Genomic DNA, 18,995 nt, shown 5'->3' with positions numbered 1-18,995 from the left:
GGAGCCTGGGGCTTTATGCATGCTCGCACACGGGCTGATTACTTGTGCTGTGAGACTGGCCCCTGAGCCAAGGGGCAGCCCCTGCCCCAGACAGCCAACCGCCTCGGTGGCACGTCCACCCCCGCCGTGCCGCCCTAATGCCCCTCTCGCTGGCTGCCTCTCCTAGACGGGACCCCCCGGATCATCTCCTCCTTCAGCGAGAAAGTGGTGAACCCCGGGGAGCTGTTCTCGCTGATGTGCGCCGCCAAGGGCGCCCCGCCGCCCACCGTCACCTGGGCCCTGGACGACGAGCCGATCCAGCGGGACAACGGGCACCGCACCAACCAGTACACCATGTCGGACGGCACCACCGTGAGCCACATGAACGTGACGAGCCCGCAGATCAAGGACGGCGGGGTGTACCGCTGCGCCGCGCGGAACTCTGTGGGCAGTGCCGAATACCAAGCGCGAATAAACGTAAGAGGTGCCTGTCTACTTTTAAATATCAGCATAGGACTTTACTGGGCTTCTGTGCGGTTCTGCGTGCGGCTAGACTCTCTCTTTCCCGGGGGTGCCCCCCGCCCCGTCCACGCTGCCCCGCTCCCCGCCCTGCTCCGTGGCACCCGCGCGCACCTCGGGGAGCAGAGCTGCCCCCAGCTCCGCGGCAGGGCCGGGCCGGGCAGCTCGTGCAGCTCTGCCACGAGGGGACGAATGCTGAGGCCCAAAGCTTTGCAGGAACCCAGCAAGGCTCGGGCTTTGCCGTGGCGGCTGAAGGCATCTGCTGTGATGCTGGAGGGACGCGACCACGGACGCTGCTGCTGGGGGCTGAGCTGCAGCCTGAGATGGGGGCACGGGCCACGAGCATGCATGGCGTGCTCCAGGCTTGGAGCACGTGGTGGGGAGGGAGCGGAGCCGTGTCCCCCATCCCCAGTGCCGCGTCATTCGTGGGGAGGTGCTGCCGGTGCGTCTCTGTGCCCCATGCCTCCCTGCTCCCCCGGGGCTGTGCCAGGCAGGGCAGGCCCCGATTCCCTGGCTTCACCTCAGTGCCACCTCCCTTTCCAGCAAAACGTGTGGGCAGCACAGGCTCTCCCCAGCCGTGTGGCTCGGTCCTGCCAGCGTGGCACAGGCACTCCCTGCACCCTCCGCCCTGCTCCCAGCCGAACACGGCTGACTCCCTCCACCTGCTCCGAGTGCAGCCGGGAGGGGGGCAAGGAAATCCCTCCTCGCTCACACGCCTTTGCAGCAGATGTCTGCCAGCCTGGCTCCGTGGGCCGGAGCAGGGGCGGCGAGATCCCTGCCCAGCAGCGCCCTGGCGCAGACCTGGCCGTGCTTCCGGCCCTGCTGCTCGTTTTGCTCGTGGGCTGGCTCTGCGGGGTCGGTTCATGGCACGGCACCACTGGTGCAGCCCCATCCACACCGGGAGGACCTGTGATCCTCTCCTCTGCCTTGACCACGGCCTCCACCCCTCTTGCATGCGGAGAATGAAGCAATGTAATTTCCGCTGCTGGCCCCGGGCACTGGGATGCCCGGCCCGCGGAGGCGAGCTCAGCGCGCTCTCCCTGCTGCGTCGTCACCCTGCTGGGTTCAGTGAAGAGCTCTGCCATGCTGACGCGTGGGAGCCCGCTCGGCCAGGCGTCCCCGCGCAGCAGGCCAGGCTCCCCTCCCTCTCTGCATCCCCCACCCCCGGCACCTCCTGTCCGCGCCTCCTCGCACGGTGTCCCCCCGGGGCTGGCGTAGGTCGGGGGAGCAGTGGCGAGCCCCTCGCCCCACGTTAACTGGGGAAAGATGAGCTGAATTTTGCTCTGTGGTTTGTCACCTCTGTGTTTTCCTTGTCTGCTAAAATGGTGAATCTCTCCGAGTGTTTTGGGGGGAGAAGGCTGGTTCTGCGCGTTACGTGGAGACCTGTCAGGCAAAATCTAAGACACGAGGCGCAGGATAAGCCACTGCCCATTAATAACGGCCAATTAAAGCTTCCCATTCCATAGGCACAAGCTAGACACAGCCCCGGAGATGTTCATTTATCTGCCCAGAAGCAGATCTGAATGGCCACGTTTGTCTGTGTCTCAGGTTTGCAACGGAGGCAGTGCTTTTTGGCCGGGATCCCAGCTGAGTGTGGATTTCGCAGCCATTTATCACTTAATCTAGAGCAAGCTCATCTCCCGGCAGCGAGACCCACTAGCCATGTTGGCTATGAGGACGGCTTGTTTACCTCTCGTGCAAGCTGCAGATCCCTGGAGAAGATATTTCAGGCTTTGCCTTGCACGTGGTATCGGGCAGATCCTTCACCTCAGGCCAAGAGTCCACAAAGGAGGGGCGTTACGTCCTTCCAGCTCTTTGTTCCCACTCTTGGAAATCTCTGTCCCCAAGTCCTCACAACCCAAGCTGTGGGTCAAGCTGCCAAAGCTGCTTGGCCAGTATAGCAGAGACAGGCCGGGGGCAGCCGTCTTCGGCAGAGCACAAAGACCGTGCAGCGCTGGACGTGCTGCAGATTTGGTTTCAGCAGTGCGGGGGGTTGGAAAAGAAAGCAAGCAAATAAAAGCATGCAGGTGCATAGAGCCCACACCCATGACCCTGTTTCATTGCAAAGCTTTTGAAGTGAAGCATCTGCATTTTTCCATTCAAAATGGCTTTGTCATTTGAAATTTTCTTCCGTGCCACTAAATAACAAACCAAACCCATCTCCGCTAAACGCGCGAGCATCTGTGCGTTCCAGAAGTGGCAGGAAAGCATTCCTGTCCGGTTTCTGAACCAAAGCATCAGCCGTTCTCACCTGCAGTCCCGGGAACGACTGCCGCGTGAATGCATTAGCCGGCACGTAGTTACCAATGCTGCAGTTGATTCAGGATGGGCTTTCTGGTGGCTCTTTTTGCATGCGAGCGCTCCCATTCCCAGCAAAGCGTGGAGGTATTCGGCCCTTTTCCTGTTCAGTGCTCAGCTGAGAACTTCGTAACCGATGCTGCTTGCTAGAGGTTTTATGCTTATCTGGTGCTTGCTTTGGACAGAGTCTCCGGTTTTGAAGCCCTGTTTCTCTGGGGGCCCTGCATGCTCAGTGATGCCAGAGGGAAGCTGGCAGAGAGGCCGTTACTAAATTCATGTCTGATGTCTCTTCTGAAATGACTCAAACGGCTTCAGAGCATTAGAAGCAGCAGCTTCAACCAAATGTGATGCAGCTAAAAGCACCTTTCCCAAATCAGCTCCTGTTTTCCAGGCTTCCAGAATAACTCCCCAGATGGTAACATCTCCTCTGGGTGCCTTTTGGAAAGGTGGGTGGCAGCGGAGGGAGAATTGGATTAAACAGTGGAAGCTAGACATGCCTTTGTCCTCCGTGCCGCTCTGCAGGCCAAGGCTGTCGGAAACCCATGGTCCATCAGCTTGTCCTGCATACCCGGCAGACCGTGAGCCCCGCGATGCCCTTAAGGCTGGGAGCCGGGATGGAGCTGATCTCTAGACTGGAGCATTAGTTTGCTGTCTTGCTCAGGCATCATCTGATAACCAGGAGGAAAATAGAGCTGCTGATGCCTGAGACATGGTATTGAAATATTCAAGTGCAGCGCGCTTCTCATCCTTAAGCCAGCAGAAAGGCAGATAGACGCTGGTGAGCAAAACTTCGGTCACCAGCTGGAGACACAGGAAGAGTGAGATTTTAATGTCAGTAAACTCATCTGCACGAGACATTCATGTCAGTGGCATGGCAGGAGTTCAGCAAGCCAGAGAGCTGCCTTTCGAGAGAGAAAGGCTTGGGCTAGAAGCTGCACCAGGCTTAAGAGAGCGCCCCCAGCACCTGCAGCGGGGCCGGACGGCCCCTGGACTGGGGGGCGCCGGGCGAGAGGTTTCTAGAGGACCCCTGAACTTTCTCAGCTGAGCACGTGAACTGTCCCCAGGAGCTCTGCAGTGCCAGGCAGGTGCCCTGCCGTGCTCCTCGCTCACAAGGCGTGTGTGAATAGCTCCAGCGCCAAAGTCGGTGAGACGTCGCCCCCACGCGTGGGCGGCTCCTCCACGTGTCGAGCTCCTGCTTCCCCCCAGGCGTTGTCCAGTCTGCCTGTGACATGTGCTCAGCCGTTCCGTGTGCAAACCGAGGGCTCTTCGGGATTAACCTCGTCCGCCTCTTTTCTTCTTCCCGCTGTCCAGGGCCCCCGAGCATCCGCACCATGAGGAACATAACGGCCGTGGCGGGCAGGGACACCTTCATCAACTGCAGGGTGATCGGGTACCCTTACTACTCCATCAAGTGGTACAAGGACTCCTTGCTGCTGCCGGACAACCACCGCCAGGTCGTCTTTGAGAACGGGACCCTGAAGCTGATGGACGTGCAGAAGGGCATGGACGAGGGGGAGTATCTGTGTAGTGTCCTGATCCAGCCACAGCTCTCCATCAGCCAGAGCGTCCACGTCACCGTGAAAGGTAGGCGGCCGAGGGGAAGGGCGATGGGGGCTCAGCAGGGCAGGCCTCTTGGCAGGGAAGCAGCTCTCCTGTCCAGGCGCGGTGCATGCAGGCCCCAGGGCGCAAAGGATGGAGGAGCAGGTGCCAATCAGCGCCAGCACCGGTGCCCTCCCAGTGCCACCTCTGTCTGGTTCCCCCAGGACGGCACTGGTGCTTCTGGTTCTCACTGGGACTGGGTAGGCTGGGAGGGGGAGAAGGCAGGAAAAGAGGACCCTCGCCTCCAGCCCGTCCGTAGCCTTGCTCTGCAAACATTTCCCCGACGCCCGGCTAGTTCCCACCTTGCGGGAGCCGTGCAGCGGCCCCGGCAAATTAGTTCACTTACCACTGAACGAGTGCCCGGACCTGCCGCTCCCGGCACGGCTGCCCCCAGCCCGGCGTATCCATGTCCTGTTACAAGGCTTTCCGGTGTAAACACGGCGTATTAAAACATCTAACCTTTGCTCGGATCACCTGCGTCGGTGTTTTTCTGTGTGTGTTAGCTTTTAAAAAAAGAATACATTTGGGTTTCCAAGCGCACAGAACATCTTAAAAGCCTCTACAGCCCATCAATTATTCAGGCCCATTCAGGGAGCTATCAGTCCTAATGAATTGAACCTGATGCATTCCATCCCAGTGACTTGCTGAGATTGTGTTATGACGATGCGGTGCTACAGTATCTTCTATCCTCAGCGTTGTCGCCTCGTCTGTGCTTGTCGCCAGCTCGGTGTTTGCAGTAAATCATCTAGACAAACACCACCACAGCAGGAGAAGGGAGCAGCCAGTTGTCGTGCGCTCCATCTCGCCGAGCGGAGGCTCTCGGGAGAGCTCCTCCGTTCTGCGCCCGGGCTTTTCTGAGCCTCCATCTTCTTGCCAAGGCCGGGGTTAGCAGGAGCACACATCGATGCGGATTATGGATCCAGCACTTGATTAGCAATTACCCCGCCCCAGGGTTTGCAGAGGGATGTCCAGGAAGTCGTGTGTTGTAAACGGCATGGCTCGTAGGACTTCTGCCTCGGCAGGGCACGGGTGCAGGCAGGAACACTTAGTTTTTACCAGGTTGCGTGCCCCGCGTGGGAGGAATAGCACTTGGGGCTGTGGCCTTCCAGTGGAAATGTCTTGTTGCTGCTGCTAGAAGGGGCCTGCTTTTAAGATCCCACCCCCAGACATAAGCAAAAAGGTTTTCAGGTGTGGAAATCTTTTGGTTTCCCATTTCCACAGCTAAAAATCCCAGTTCTCCAGTCTGAAACAGCTTTGTTTCAAGACTGAGGCTAATTGATTAGAGCCCATGAATAAAGGACAGAGGTGAAGATTGGAACCAAATGTTCTGGTTGACCAGAAGCAGGTTTTTTTCAGGACTTGGCTCAAGAAAAGGTTTAAAATTTGGACTTTTCAGACCATTTGGGAATGGGGACACTTTTCAGACTTGAAAGATGAGAGGCAGAAACCCATTTCCCACCTGGCTGTAATATCCCTGCTGGGCTGGGATCCTGGAGCCGGGAGGTGTGAGGCAAGAGCGCTGAGAAGGGGAGAGGATATCTGCATTTCTTTCTTCCTTTTTCCTTTCTTTCTTTCTTGCTCTCTTTGTCTTTTTCTCTCTTCCTTGTTCCAGGTCTTGTCATTGCTCCGCAGCCCCCTGAAGCCAGGGGCTGTTGCACTGGGATTGCTTCCCACGGGGTGAGCCTGGGTGGGCGGCTGAAGGAGGAGGTTTAGCGTTTGTTTTTGCAGCCAGAAGTGAATTTGGGTTATGGGGAGACATTGGCCACGTCCAAGGAGGGCCCTTGGTGGTGGGTGCTTTGCGGAGGCCTGCGGGCGTGTTTGGAGAGAGCTTTGCATGGATGTGCAAACCCTTCCCCACGCTGCCATAGCCCAATTAACTATTCATTCATTATGGAGAGCAGGCGCTGCACCTTGTTCCTCTGCAGCTGAGTGGAGCAGGGCTCTTCTGCGCCCACCGCCTCCCCACACGCCTGCACGCATGTTGACACGTTTGGGGCGGGTGGGAGCGTTGCTCCCGGGCTCCTCTTCTGTGACGCGGAGCTGGTGCTGGGCTGGCGGGAGGGCTGCAAGACGTGGCCGAGTTGAGGAGCTGCACCTGCCGTTCATGAAGGAGGCCTTCACCCCAGAGCTTTGTGCAAGGGGCCTCCTGTGTCTCTGCATCCCGTCTGGGCTGGGCACGCGGACCGTCCCCTCTGCACGGAGCCAGGGCCTCCTCCGGCTGCAGGGGTGAGCAGTGGCTCGTGGCACGTGCAGCAGGGAGCGCGGGGGCCGGAGACATGGGTGCCAGGCCTGGCTGGACCTGCCCGTTCAGAGGGGCCAGAAAGACAGAGGATTCCAGCACTGGACTGATGGGGAGAGGGCGTTGGGCATGCCCGCACTCCCCCACGCCATCTGAGGACGTGCCGGACCGGCTGAGGATGGCAGGGCTCTTGCCGGGTTCCTCCCACCCCTCAGCCTGCCCCAGTGCCAGCGATGGTGGTGCTTGCAGCTGCTCCACAGTGCACCCGTCTGCACTTGAGACCCGTCCCCTCAGCAGGAGTGAGCCGAGCTCCCCGGCTCCTCGTCAGAGCCCTTTCTCTGGGCTGCCAAGGGCCCTGTACCCCCGGGGAGGGGCAAGAGCCACCCCCGTCCCTGCTGCCCCGGGGGCCTCTGAGCTGCCCCAGCTGGAGCACACACGGCCCGGGACACCTGTGCTGCATCGGGGTGCTCCAGCCCTTTTAGGGGCACCTCATTTCTGCCGAGGGGACGATAGGCAGCTCACTGATTTAATTACAGAGATGGCAGAAAGCAGATTGCACCTACCAGGTGCTGAGCCTTGTTAAGCTAATTGTCTCCTCTCCCTGCCTTCTGCCCCTCCCCCCTTTGCCAGCACCGCTGCAGTTGCCTAATTAAGTTATCATAAAGATAACGACCAGTTCGACATCCAGCGCCTTTAAGAAGAGCGTCCATCTAATGAGTGCCTTGGTGCGAGGCAATAAGCGCTGAGATGGGATTTCACCGGCTCGGGCAGGCTTTCGTGGGGGGTGGGCTCGGGGCAACCCTCTGGGGTTGGCCCCTAGTTCCCAAATGTGCCCGTTGGATGCCTGAGCTGTGTTGCTGGGTCTTGGCCCTGGCCCGTGCCTCACCGCTGTGTATCTTGCCCCCCCAGTCCCTCCGCTGATCCAGCCCTTCGAGTTCCCGCCGGCCTCGATCGGGCAGCTCCTGTACATCCCCTGCGTGGTGTCGTCCGGGGACATGCCCATCCGCATCACCTGGCGCAAGGACGGGCAGGTGATCCTCTCAGGCTCGGGCGTCACCATCGAGAGCAAGGAGTTCATGAGCTCCCTGCAGATCTCCAGCGTCTCCCTCAAGCACAACGGCAACTACACCTGCATCGCCAGCAACGACGCCGCCACCGTCAGCCGCGAGCGGCAGCTGATCGTGCGAGGTGAGGGCTGCGGGCCGGGGGCCGCAGGGTGCCACGGGGGCTGTGCTTGCGCACATCCTTGGTGACGGGGGCTTTCTTCCCCATCCCCCAGTGCCGCCTCGCTTCGTGGTCCAGCCCAACAACCAGGATGGCATCTACGGCAAAGCCGGGGTGCTGAACTGCTCGGTGGATGGGTACCCCCCTCCGAAGGTCATGTGGAAACACGCCAAAGGTACGTGGCGCACAGGCCATGGGATGGGCATCTTTCTGAGCTAGAAATACCCATGCCCAGCAGGGATGGGTCCCACACGTGCCCTCCTCACCGCCCTGAGCTCAGCTGGGGGAGCTTCCTCTGCCGTAGCAAACGGGCGTCTCCTGAAGCTGGACCAGCTGGAGGCCTCCTCCCTGGCCAGTTCCCCGGCCCTGGCCGGCGCGGGTGCTCCCTTCCCGAGCTGCGAGCAGAGCAGACAGCGGCGCTGGGGCCCTTTGCTTTGGAGCATCGTCTTGCGCCTGTTTGCTGCAGGCAGCCCCGGGCGGGGAGAGCTCGCTCTGCCCCGATGGGCTCTGCGGCGTGGCACCGAGGCCGTCTCTCCGCGGTCCCAGGAGCAGAGCGGGTTGAGGCTGATGCTCGGTGCCAGGGGTTGCTCCACGCCAGCACCGGGCTCCTGCCCGCTTGGCCTCAGCTGCCTCCCTTTATCTTCATACCCTTGTGTCCCCACGCAGGAAGCGGGAACCCCCAGCAGTACCACCCCGTGCCCCTCACGGGCCGCATCCAGATCCTGCCCAACAGCTCGCTGCTCATCCGCCACGTGCTGGAGGAGGACATCGGCTATTACCTCTGCCAGGCCAGCAACGGCGTCGGGACGGACATCAGCAAGTCCATGTTCCTCACCGTCAAGAGTACGTGGGGCGGCCACCCCTGGGCAGGCAGGGGTGGGGGCACCAGGCAGGGAAGCCTGCAACGCGGCCGAGCGTGGGGAGGGGAAGCGGGGCTGGATGCAGCACGGGCGGGCTCGAGGGCTGGGGGGAGAGACGGGGCAGTGCATTGCAGTGGGCTGGCAGGGATGGTAGCTCTGGCATGGGGCGAGCGACCCAAGGGCCGTGAGCAGGGTAGAGGGGAAGCTGCCAAGCGCCGGCGTGGCCATGCCACTGGCCACGACCCGGCACTCGTCGGTGGCATGCAACGTGTCTCGGCGAGGCGGCAGTGACACCTGATCGCTCCCTCCGTTTGTGTCGGGACACCCGTGATCCCGGGCCGGCCTCGCGCTGCTCAGCATAGTGGCACGCGCGGCCCTGGCGATCGATGCGCGGGAGCCGCGAGACAGATTGATTCCGGCCCCTGGGGAGCTGCTTCCCTCGCGCTATTAAAAAACACTTTGTCCTTAATAAAATCGGGCAATCAATCTACATCGTGCGGGGGGAGGAAGAGGAATCGCTTTGCTAATTCGCCGCGCACGGGCGGGAAGCGCGGTTGTTCGACACACGCGTTATTGGCTTCCTCTCGCCCTGCTGTCGCTGGAGCAGATCGCCGCTGGCTCCTCTTACTCGTTTCTCTTCTTGCTGCCGTGAGAGTCGGGACCTGAAAGGGGAAGAAGACGAAGCCCAGCCATGCCGCGTGTCGCGGCAGCCCGCTGGCGTGGAGGTGGCGCCGTGGCTCCAATAGGGATCTGTCCGTGCTCGGGGCGTTGTTGGCAGGCCACGGTGCTCAGAGCTAACGGGTGCTCGTTGCGGGCTCTGCCGCGGGAGGATCTTGTGCGCCATGTCTCAGATGTGAAAGCTCCTGCCTTCCAAAACGGCTGCGCAGCTGCCGCGCTCCTGGTGGGCGGCTGCCCTTCCACGACCACCCTGCGAGCACGCGTGGGAGCAGCCCCTCGCTCTGCTCCCGGTTGTGTCGGGGAGGCTGCTCCCAAGTGTCCAGAGCCTGGGCCAGAGGGAGGCCTGAGACCCCCAGACCGGTCCAGCTGCCCCCAGCCCACCCGCGCTGTGAGAGTTTCTATCCCGGCACTGACCCGGTCCAGGTGCAGGCCCCTCCGGACCATTTCGACCGGCTTTGAATGGTCCCAATCAGTGCCATTAGCTCTGGTGGGTGCCCTGTGGTGTTATTTCAGTGGAAACCCTGCTTTCATTAGACAGGACGAGCGACTCCGTCCCTGGCCAGGCACCTGTGGCCCGAGCAGACGAATGCCCCCTCACATGCCCTGCCTCTGCCCAGCAGCGCTTGTGGCCATTAGAAACTGGTGGGCGAGCAACAAAAGGAGCGCACGGCTCGGGGCAGGCAGGCCCGGTGCCAGGTTGCCCCCACTCCCACCTCGAGGTCTTTCTTGGGCCGGCCCCGGTTTGCCCCCTCCCTGTCTGGCGTTTCATTTCTCCCACCAATTAATGAATTGAAAAGAGGGACTTCGAACAACATCCTTCAATGCGACACCGGTGTAGAGCCGAGGCGATTAATCCCGCACGAGGGAGCAGTCACCGGAGTGGGAGCTGTCATCCCGTCCCCGCTGCCGTGCGTAATTGCATCTCCGGACACGCGGCTCGCTGGCTTGAAGAGCACGGGACCTTATTAAGCAGGTGCTCGGTGACCCGGGCTGCCTTGGGGGCGATGGGATGACGGGGCAATGTGGGGCAGGGGCCGTTCGCCGTTCCAGGAGCTCTTTGTTTTGCTCCGTCTTTGATTTTTGTTTGTTTGGTGAAATGTCAGGCCGGTTAATGAGCGCTCGCCGCAAGTCAGGTGCTGCCAAGGCAGGGACGGTCATTGTGTTCTCGTAGGCAGGGGTGAGGGGGACCAGCTTAGTGGCTGCAACGGGCCTTGGTGCTCCTTGTGCCTGGGCAGGCTCTGTTCCCACGCCCGCAACGGGGCCCCTGCGGGTACCGGGAATGGAGAGAATCAGGTGAGGGCGCGTGGTGCTGGCATGAAACCCTGTGCTCCCACCGGCCCCGCAGGCGTTAGTGGGGCATCCATAGCTCCCACCATTGTTAGCAACGGACTTTGAGGGTTGCAGAAAGTTTTGTCTAAGAGCTTGCAGTGGTTGTGGGCGCAGGAGCGGCCCCTTACCAGGTGCAGTTTGGAGCGTGACCAGGAATCCCCCTCTGGTCACTTGAGCCACGGGAGGTTCTTGGGACCTGGAGGGTTTCCACCTCGAAAGGCAAGTTCTGCATCCATCAGTTTGATTGCCTGTGTCCTGGCCCAGCTGCCACCTTGGCTCGTCCGAAGTCAGCGCAACCTGGGGGCAAACATCCCGTGTTTTAGGGAATACTGTTGCATGTCATCTTGAGTTCGTTAGAGAGGGAATAAGAGCTGTCAGGTCTTGGAACGTGAGAGGGAAGCCCGGGGGGGACAGCTCCACAGGCCAAGTGCAGGTGAGGAAGCTAAAGGTGCATGATAAATAGGATTTAGCGCCTGGCTACACCCCGCGCTGCGTGCCTGGAGAGGGAGAGGAGGAAGAAGGGGCGAGGTGCATCTCCCACTGGTGCAACCCCCGTGTGCTGGGGAGACAGAGCATCACGGCCCCCCGTGCTGAGAGCGGGACACGCACCTTTCCACTGCCGGGGTGCCTCGGCACGATGCTGCTCCACCCTGCCAGCCCCGTGCTCCACGCTGCTTGTGCAGAGCAGCGCTGAGGCCGAGGGCACGCTCCCCCCACAGCCCTTGAGTGGCTCCGCAGCCCCGTGTCTCGTCTCGGGGCGCAGCTCTTATCTGTGCATGGTGGGAAGTGCAGAGGAGTGTGGAGGAGGCTGCGGAGCGCTTGGCCCGCAGGCCGGAGGCACCGTAGTGAAGCAGTTCCTGAGGGGTCGGGGGGGCTGCAGAAGCCTCCGAGAAAGCCCCAGGGAGGCGGCTCGGGGCTGGCGGCTGCGCTCCCTGCCGTAGTGGGCTGAGCGGGGGCGGGTGGGCAGGGGAGGGGTGGGTACAGTGGTTTTGATCCATCGTGTTCATTTTGTATGATTGATTTTCAAGACTTCCTAAGATAAAAGCCTAGCCCGGCCGCTGCCTCGTCAAGGGGAGATGCTGGCGCGCCATTGCAGGACGGCTCCCGCACGGGGAGCGTTCGACCCCAGCCCAAGGTGCTGGGCTTCCCCAAGATGCGCAGTACCCAGTGCTCCCGGCGAGGTCCATTGGAGCACAGCCCCGCCAGCGGCCAGGGCCTCACCCGGGCACTGGGCGTGAGCCAGCAGCAGCAGGCAGGTGCTGCCAGCAGGAGCAGGTGGGCACATGCGCAGAGGCTTGCTGCCGGGCTCCAGGAGCAGAACTGATTGCTTCCATGCCATTTGAATTAATCTTCTGCTTCAGGTGAGACTCCGCTAATCAGTGTGGAAGGGAAGCCGGAACGGGTGCAATCAGATTAATATCACGCAACCGGCTCCCGGAAAGCAGAGGCGCGGAGGCCGCGAGGAGGAGGCGCCAGCCTTTGTGGCGGGGTCGCTCCGGCGCGGTGCTGCTTTCCTTACCCCCAGCCTGGCGCAGGATGGCAGAACACACCGCGCGCTGACGATCCCTTTGTCGCCGGCTTATCTCTGCCCACCAAATGGGATCAGCCTCTTGTCTGGGGCTTGTTAACAAGCAGCAGGGACACAAAAGGGAGAATCCAGAGGAGGAAACGCTGCTTGGGGGCGCGGGGGGGGAGGCGCTCTAGGAGCTGCCAGGAAAACAGCATCCTCTGGGGAAACTTTAGCCCAAACCCAGCACCTTTTCTGGGGCATGTGCTGGCTGTCACCCCCCAGGTGCCTGGCTGCCGGCATGCAGCAGGCTGGCATGCGGGCGAGTGTCGTGGGGCTGCAGAGCGCCCACCCGCCCGGGGGTTCAGCTGGAGCCCACTCGCTGGGCCCTCTCTGCAGTGGGTTTCCATACCTCGCTTCCCGGCCTCCACTGTTGAATGCAAAGGCCCAGCAACGCCCGGGTGCAGGAGGCGCAGGCCTCGGCAGACATGTCCCGCATCCCCTGGGGATGTGCTGCAGATGCTGCCCCTAAGGCCCCGCAAACCTCTGATGCTGGCAGGCAGCGGGGTCTCTGGGCAGGGAGAGCGCTCACCACCTCTGTCGGGGCAGCCCCATCTGCTGCCTGCCCCAGCGGTCAAGGCTGTGTTTGCCTGCAGAGCCCTGGCCTCATCTCCCCGCTTGGACTGGGCACCTGGAAACGGTCCTCAGCCCTCGCTGCCGTCTGCCCGTCCCCTCACCCAGCGCCGTGCCTGCTGGTGCCCGCTGCAGCCGGCTGCCAGGCTCGTGCTGCAGCTCCCCCAGGCCGGCTGCAGGCGCAGCCCTCCTCGCCCGGCCCCGCACCCCGCCGGCCCCGCGGCCGTGCCCCCCGCAGCCACAAGCAGCCGGCGAGGAAAGGCTGCTTCGCTGCTAATTGAATTACATCGCCATAGAAAGCCGAGAAGTCGTAGCTCATTAGAGCCTCTTGTGTCCCATTATAACAGTGTGTGTTGCCTTTGCGGATCGTCATTATCATATATTACTGCGGGACTCGGCAGCGCTGTTTGTTTATGCATTACATTTTTCCCCCGCTTAGCCAGTCCCCCCCGAGCCTGCTTCTCCGGTACGGTACGGTACGGTACGTGCTGCTCCGGGGGCTGCCGACGTGCAGCCCTCTTCGCTCCGGGGATAAATCATGGCTCTGCGAGCGAAAGCCAGATTCACTTTCAAGAGGCCAAACGAGCTGCAGGCGCGCTGGGGTGGCAGGGCTGCGTCTAGGCCACGCCGGAGCATGCTCGTGCCTTCTGGTTGGGACCGAGCCGTGAGCCCGGTCGGCGTGGAGCGTGCCGGCGTTGGTTGCCATTGCCCCTCGGAGTGGGAAGGGGCACGTGGGTGGGCTCGCGTCCCCCTCCTGCCACGGACTTGAGCGTGACCCAGACCCGGTCAGGCGCTGTGCCCAGCCTGCCCCTCTGCGCAGCGGGCAGAGCCTCTGTCTCTGTGGCCTGGGTCCTTTCCTGGCCACGGACTAGGGCTCAGCCCTGGGCTCCTGCACAGGGAAGGGCAAGCTGCACCCATGGGGATGCAGGCTCCTGGCCAGGCCCGGCCCTGCGGGCTGTTACGGTGGGGCCGGCTTTGCTAGCGCAGTCAGCTCATGTATCCCTGGGGCAGGGCTTCCTTTGGGCTTCCCCTCCTCCCGGGGGCTCTGGCGGAGATGCGGCCGGCTCCCATCGTGGCTTGCCGGCACTGAGGAGCTGCAGTGCTGCAAACGTGCTCGCAGCGCCGGCGTGATGCCGGTAACAGGGCGGTCCTTTGCTCCGCTGCATGGCTCCTCGCCCTGCTCTGTGCACATTCCCATCACTCCTCAGACCCCCCGTGCCCTCCCGGTGGGGGTGGCCGGGACAGCCTCCCCGTGGGAAGCAGTGGGGCTGAGCACGGCCTTGCTTTTAATTTTATGTAAATATTCCAGATAGGCATAAAAAAAAATCTGTGGCATCTGCAATGCAAAGCCCGACTTGTTGATGTCGGATCGTGCTCTATATTCTGCCCAGGTTTATACGAGTGAATTATGCAAATCTTTGATGGAAAAATATTCCTCCTCGCATCCTTGAGAGTGTAAAACCGTAGTCAATAATTCATCCTCGCATGTCTCCGACTGGAGGCTTTCTCTTCATTATAACTTGCGCCTAGTTATTTGTCTTTCACATTTTATTGTATATCCTGGTGTAATGCTATGCATTATAAAATTTATCTGCTTCATTATTTTATGATCCTGATCTGTAGAATGCAACGCAGCCGTTCTGCTCCTGGCGGCGTGAGCGCCGACTCGACGGGCTGCTGACGGGGCGCGTGGGGCCACCTCCCACCCCGCTGCGCAGGGCATGGGCTGCACCCTGCACCCCTGGCTGGGGAGGGAGGAGTGCGTCGGGCTCGGGCAGTGCCGCTTTGGAGAATAACCCCCGAGGGGGTTGCAGAGCAGCCGCCGTGCGAGGGGAATCGCGTGCGTTTCCAAACACAACTGCGCTGCTGGGAACAGCGAGGAGGTGTCAGGCCCGGTGCGGGGCGATGCAGGACGTGGCAGCCGCCGCTCCGGGCTCCTCCAGCGGCTTCAGTCTCTTCAGCCATGCACGTTATGAGCTCTTTCTTCCATGCGGAGTAAGCCAAGGGGCCCCTTGGCTCTCTAGATCCCCCGGCACCCACCATCACTACGGCGTCTGAGCCCTTTGCAGTCAGGAACGGGGCGGGCAGGAAAGAGTTCACCCCATTTTGCAGCCAAGCAGGGCAGGCAGAGAAGCCCGGGCCATCATCACCGCTCTCTGTTGTGTCCTCCCCCAGTCCCGGCCATGATCACATCCCACCCCAACACGACCATCGCCATCAAGGGGCAGATGAAGGAGCTGAACTGCACGGCCCGGGGGGAGCGGCCCATCATCATCCGCTGGGAGAAAGGCGACACGGTCATCGACCCCGACCGCAACATGCGCTACGCCATCGCCACCAAGGACAACGGCGACGAGGTCATCTCCACCCTCAAGGTGAGAGGCTGTCCTGGCCCACCCCGGTGGCACCCCCATAGATCAGGGCAGGGCAGGGCATACTCCCGTCCTCTTCCCTCTTGGCTCGGGGCACAGCTCAGCCCCCCCAGGGGATGCTCAGAGGTCGGCTGTCTGCCTGTGTCCATGCTGAGCCATGGAAGGGACGCGTGGGTTTTCCTGGAGACGGATGCACTGTCGGCGGGGCTGAGCTGCCCTGCTTCAGGGGTGGGCATGGGGTAGAAGGGAGGCAGGGGTGCTGCTTGGTGCATTCGCTGGTGCTTCAGATGTGCCCAGAGCCGCCCTCCATGTGGAAGCAGGCATGAATCCCTGCAAAGGCGCGGGGGCTCGTGGTGCCCTTGCAGTGCAGCTGATGGTGATGGACACCAGATTGGTGCCACATGGCAGGCCCCGGCATTTCCCCAGCTGGTCGCCCTGGGGCGCGGGGCAGGCAAGGCCAGCACAAGTTTGGGCGCCAGCATGGCCAGGCTAGGTCCCGGGCCAGGATGCTCCCCCATGACGGGGTCGCCCCTTCTGACACGGCTCCTTCTGCCTTGGGACGTGCCCAGCTGAAGCCAGCAGACCGCGGCGACTCCGTGTTCTTCTCCTGCCATGCCATCAACTCCTATGGCGAAGACCGAGGCCTGATCCAGCTCACTGTCCAAGGTACTTGCTCCTTGCATGTGAGAGATGCGGCTTCCCTTTCCAGGCCCGACCGCTGCGAGGCCAGCTGGCCCAGCCTGTGGGGAGGGAGGAGTGTTGCAGGGGGTAGAGCTGCTTTCTCCTACCAGTGGTATTCACTTGCTCCTGCTTTCTCCCCAAGAGCCCCCAGACCCCCCTGAGCTGGAGATTCGGGAGGTGAAAGCCCGAAGCATGAACTTGCGCTGGACTCAGAGGTTTGATGGGAACAGCATCATCACCGGATTCGACATCGAGTACAAGAACAAGTCCGGTAGGTGTCTGTCTGCATCTCCCTGCCGCACAGAGGTACCCCAGGGCAAAGCAGAGGCGCATTAGATACCCATATAGCCCGGTGGAGGGAGCCGAGGGGGTTTGGCTGGGGGGGAAGATCATGGTCTCTCAGGTTGAGGGAGAGCCGTAGTGGCTGGGAGTGTCTGGGAGCTTTTCCCCAGTGCTGTGGAAGTGCAGCCTTCCCTTAACGAAGCAGCCCGGGTGCTGGTCACATCAGGACTTTGCAGGTCGGACATGATGCAGAGCCCTGGGACGTGCCAGGCAGCCCTGCCTCCTCCTGCCCAGGGCGCAGGAAGGGTGCTGGGCACCGCACACAGTGCCTGTTTCTCTTGTTTACAAAGACACCATTAGCAGCATGCATTTGTGCGTGAATCCATCACCGTGATGCCGATCCCTGGTCCGCTGCCAGCATGGAGAGAGGGGCCTTTCCAGGAAGGGGCGCCAGGGGACACGAGTCTCCAGGGCTCAGCTCTTAAAGGGAATCATCCGATCCCTGTCTCTTTGACCAAAGGAGAGCACACTGTTCATGCACTATAATATTGTGTTACCTGGGAGTGTCTGAAAGGGAATCTTTTAAGAGAAAATATTTGCAAAGAGCCCAGCTTGGCATCAGACACAAGCAGGGAGGAAATGATGGCATCTCAAGGCCGGGGGTCAGAGAGCCGCTGGCTGTACATGCGCATCAGAAGAGGTGTGGGCAGGCTGGCCTGAGACAGCTCCCCTCTCCAAAGCCGAGACCCTGCGGGTTGGATGGGGGAAGCCCCTGGCAGGGTCCTGCGGCACCGAGGAAGCGCTGGGGGAAATGCCCTGGGCAGACGCATGTGTCCTTTCCTCTCCCTGGGGTCAGTGGCCTGCAGCATGCGGCACGGGAGTGCTGTGATGAGGAGTAGATCAGGTGTGAAGCCTGATTCTGTTCACACTGCTTGGAGAGGAGCCAAACCCCAGCTTGCTTCCAGGCCATGCAGCACATGGGGCCGTGGCTCAGTGGGAGCCTGTTCTTGTGGGCTTTGTCACAGGGAGGATGAGCTCACACGGGAGCAGGGGCAGAGGAGGGCTGCTGGGCAAGCGGGGAGGGGAGAGCCGGTCCGTCTCCCGAGCAGGCGCTGGAGCGCTCGGCTTGTCTCGCCCAGCTGAAGGCAGGCTGCGCTGGGAGCTGATCGCTCTCTATAAATACATCACGGGTAAATACTGGAGTGGGAGAGGAGCTCTTTAACTTAAAGACAATGTTGGCACAAGAACAAATGAGAACAAACTGGCCCAGAATACGTTTAGGAAGGTTTGCAGCCCTCGGAGCAGCGTGAGCCGCCGGAGTCACGCAGGGAAGGAGGGAGCGGGCTCCAGGCTGGAGCAGGGAGGCAGGTTTTGGGGCACAGGTTCATCACCGCAGGGGGAAGCAGGGTGAGCTGAGCTTGAGACACTGCAGAGCCATTGCCTGTGGCCCCTTGCCAGGACCTCTGCCCTCCTTCACACGCTGCCTTTCCAGATTCCTGGGATTTCAAGCAATCGACCCGCAACATCTCCCCGACCATCAACCAAGCGAACATTGTGGACTTGCACCCGGCCTCCGTGTACAGCATCCGCATGTACTCCTTCAACAAGATCGGGCGCAGCGAGCCCAGCAAGGAGCTCACCATCAGCACGGAGGAAGCAGGTGCTCCGCTGTCCTGCACCGAGTGCCCGGCCTCGTGCGTGCGGAGGGCACGGGGAGGCAGTTGCTGGCGGTGGCCAATCTAGCGGAGGCCAGGTTGACCCTGGGATCCACCTGGCAGTGGCTGTGGCCTCCTGCAAGCCCTGGGTGGGCAGGAGGGGTCCCTCACTGGGAGGCCAGTCCCACATCCCCCAGGCAGGTGCCAGCCGGCCATGGGGAGCTGGCTGTGGTGCTGGCCTGGAGCTGCTGCAGAGGAAGATGCCTGCCTCGCTCTGCAGCAGCCCTGCTAGGGCCATGCAGTGCTGAGCTGTGCCCCCGGCCGCCCCTTTGCCAGCACCCTCTGCCTGCCCTGGGGGAACGCTGCGGAGACGCGCGGCGCTTGTTGCTGCAGCCTGCTTCGCAGCCCCTAGCCAAGCACCCGCTCCAGCAGCACTCGAGCTCTGCTTGCACCGTCCTATGTGGGTAGAGCCTGCCCAGGGTCCTATCGCCAGCTCTCTGGGCATCACGGGAGCATGCACGCTTCCACGTTTCTGGGCCTGTGCGTCTCTGGGCTGCCCTGGCTGAGTCGGGACGGGCAGCTGCCAGCTGGGGATGGATGGGAAGCCCGCAGGCTGTCTGCATGTCGGAGCAGGAAGGAGAGGCCTGGCAGCCGTGTTGCCCATGCCTTGCACTTCTCTCCACTGCTCTTCTTCCCACCGAGTTTCCCCAGTGCGGAACTCCCCCTGGGAACAGAGCCGTACCCGCTTTCCCGGCACCCGGCTCCTTCCTTTGCAGCTTGTAGAAGTGACCCCACTTGGGCTGTTTCTTTGCAGCTCCCGACGGGCCCCCCATGGATGTGACCTTGCAGCCGATGACATCCCAGAGCATCCAGGTCACTTGGAAGGTAGGTGCTGTGCGGGGCAGGTAGGCTTGCAGCCCCTGGACGGACATTCATGGCACGGGATGTTGGTGTGCCAGGGGTCCCAGCGTCACCGATGAATGGAGGGGAAGCTGAAGGCTCGTTGCCTGCCCTACACCCAGGAGGTCTTGCTTGAGCTACTGAGGCCCTGGCAAGTCACTCACAACTGCATGCCTCTGTTTCCCTATCCGTGCAGCGGAGATATAATGTGTGCGTGCCACACGAGGAGGCCTGAGCAAC

The 18,995-nt window shown here is 61.5% G+C and overlaps 1 protein-coding gene across 4 annotated transcripts in view; it reads left to right on the top strand.

Annotated features, from left to right (window-relative positions):
• DSCAML1 (DS cell adhesion molecule like 1) overlaps window positions 1-18,995 on the top strand; it is a 151,131-nt gene that overhangs the window by 110,676 nt on the left and 21,460 nt on the right. For 2 of the 4 annotated variants that reach the window (XM_059719526.1, XM_019490879.1), the window contains exons 7-16: window positions 167-463; window positions 4,108-4,380; window positions 7,544-7,822; window positions 7,914-8,033; window positions 8,525-8,701; window positions 15,041-15,240; window positions 15,807-15,903; window positions 16,061-16,189; window positions 17,693-17,860; window positions 18,670-18,740. In XM_059719526.1, the coding sequence (XP_059575509.1) occupies window positions 167-463; window positions 4,108-4,380; window positions 7,544-7,822; window positions 7,914-8,033; window positions 8,525-8,701; window positions 15,041-15,240; window positions 15,807-15,903; window positions 16,061-16,189; window positions 17,693-17,860; window positions 18,670-18,740 (1,811 nt within the window). Of the gene's footprint in view, window positions 1-166; window positions 464-4,107; window positions 4,381-7,543; window positions 7,823-7,913; window positions 8,034-8,524; window positions 8,702-15,040; window positions 15,241-15,806; window positions 15,904-16,060; window positions 16,190-17,692; window positions 17,861-18,669; window positions 18,741-18,995 lie in introns of those variants that run through there. The other 2 variants (XM_059719527.1, XM_059719528.1) reach the window with 2 other exon arrangements.

This window comes from Alligator mississippiensis, chromosome 16, assembly GCF_030867095.1.
Source record: "Alligator mississippiensis isolate rAllMis1 chromosome 16, rAllMis1, whole genome shotgun sequence".
Lineage (NCBI taxonomy): Eukaryota > Metazoa > Chordata > Crocodylia > Alligatoridae > Alligator > Alligator mississippiensis.
This window is presented reverse-complemented; position numbering and strand designations above follow the sequence as displayed.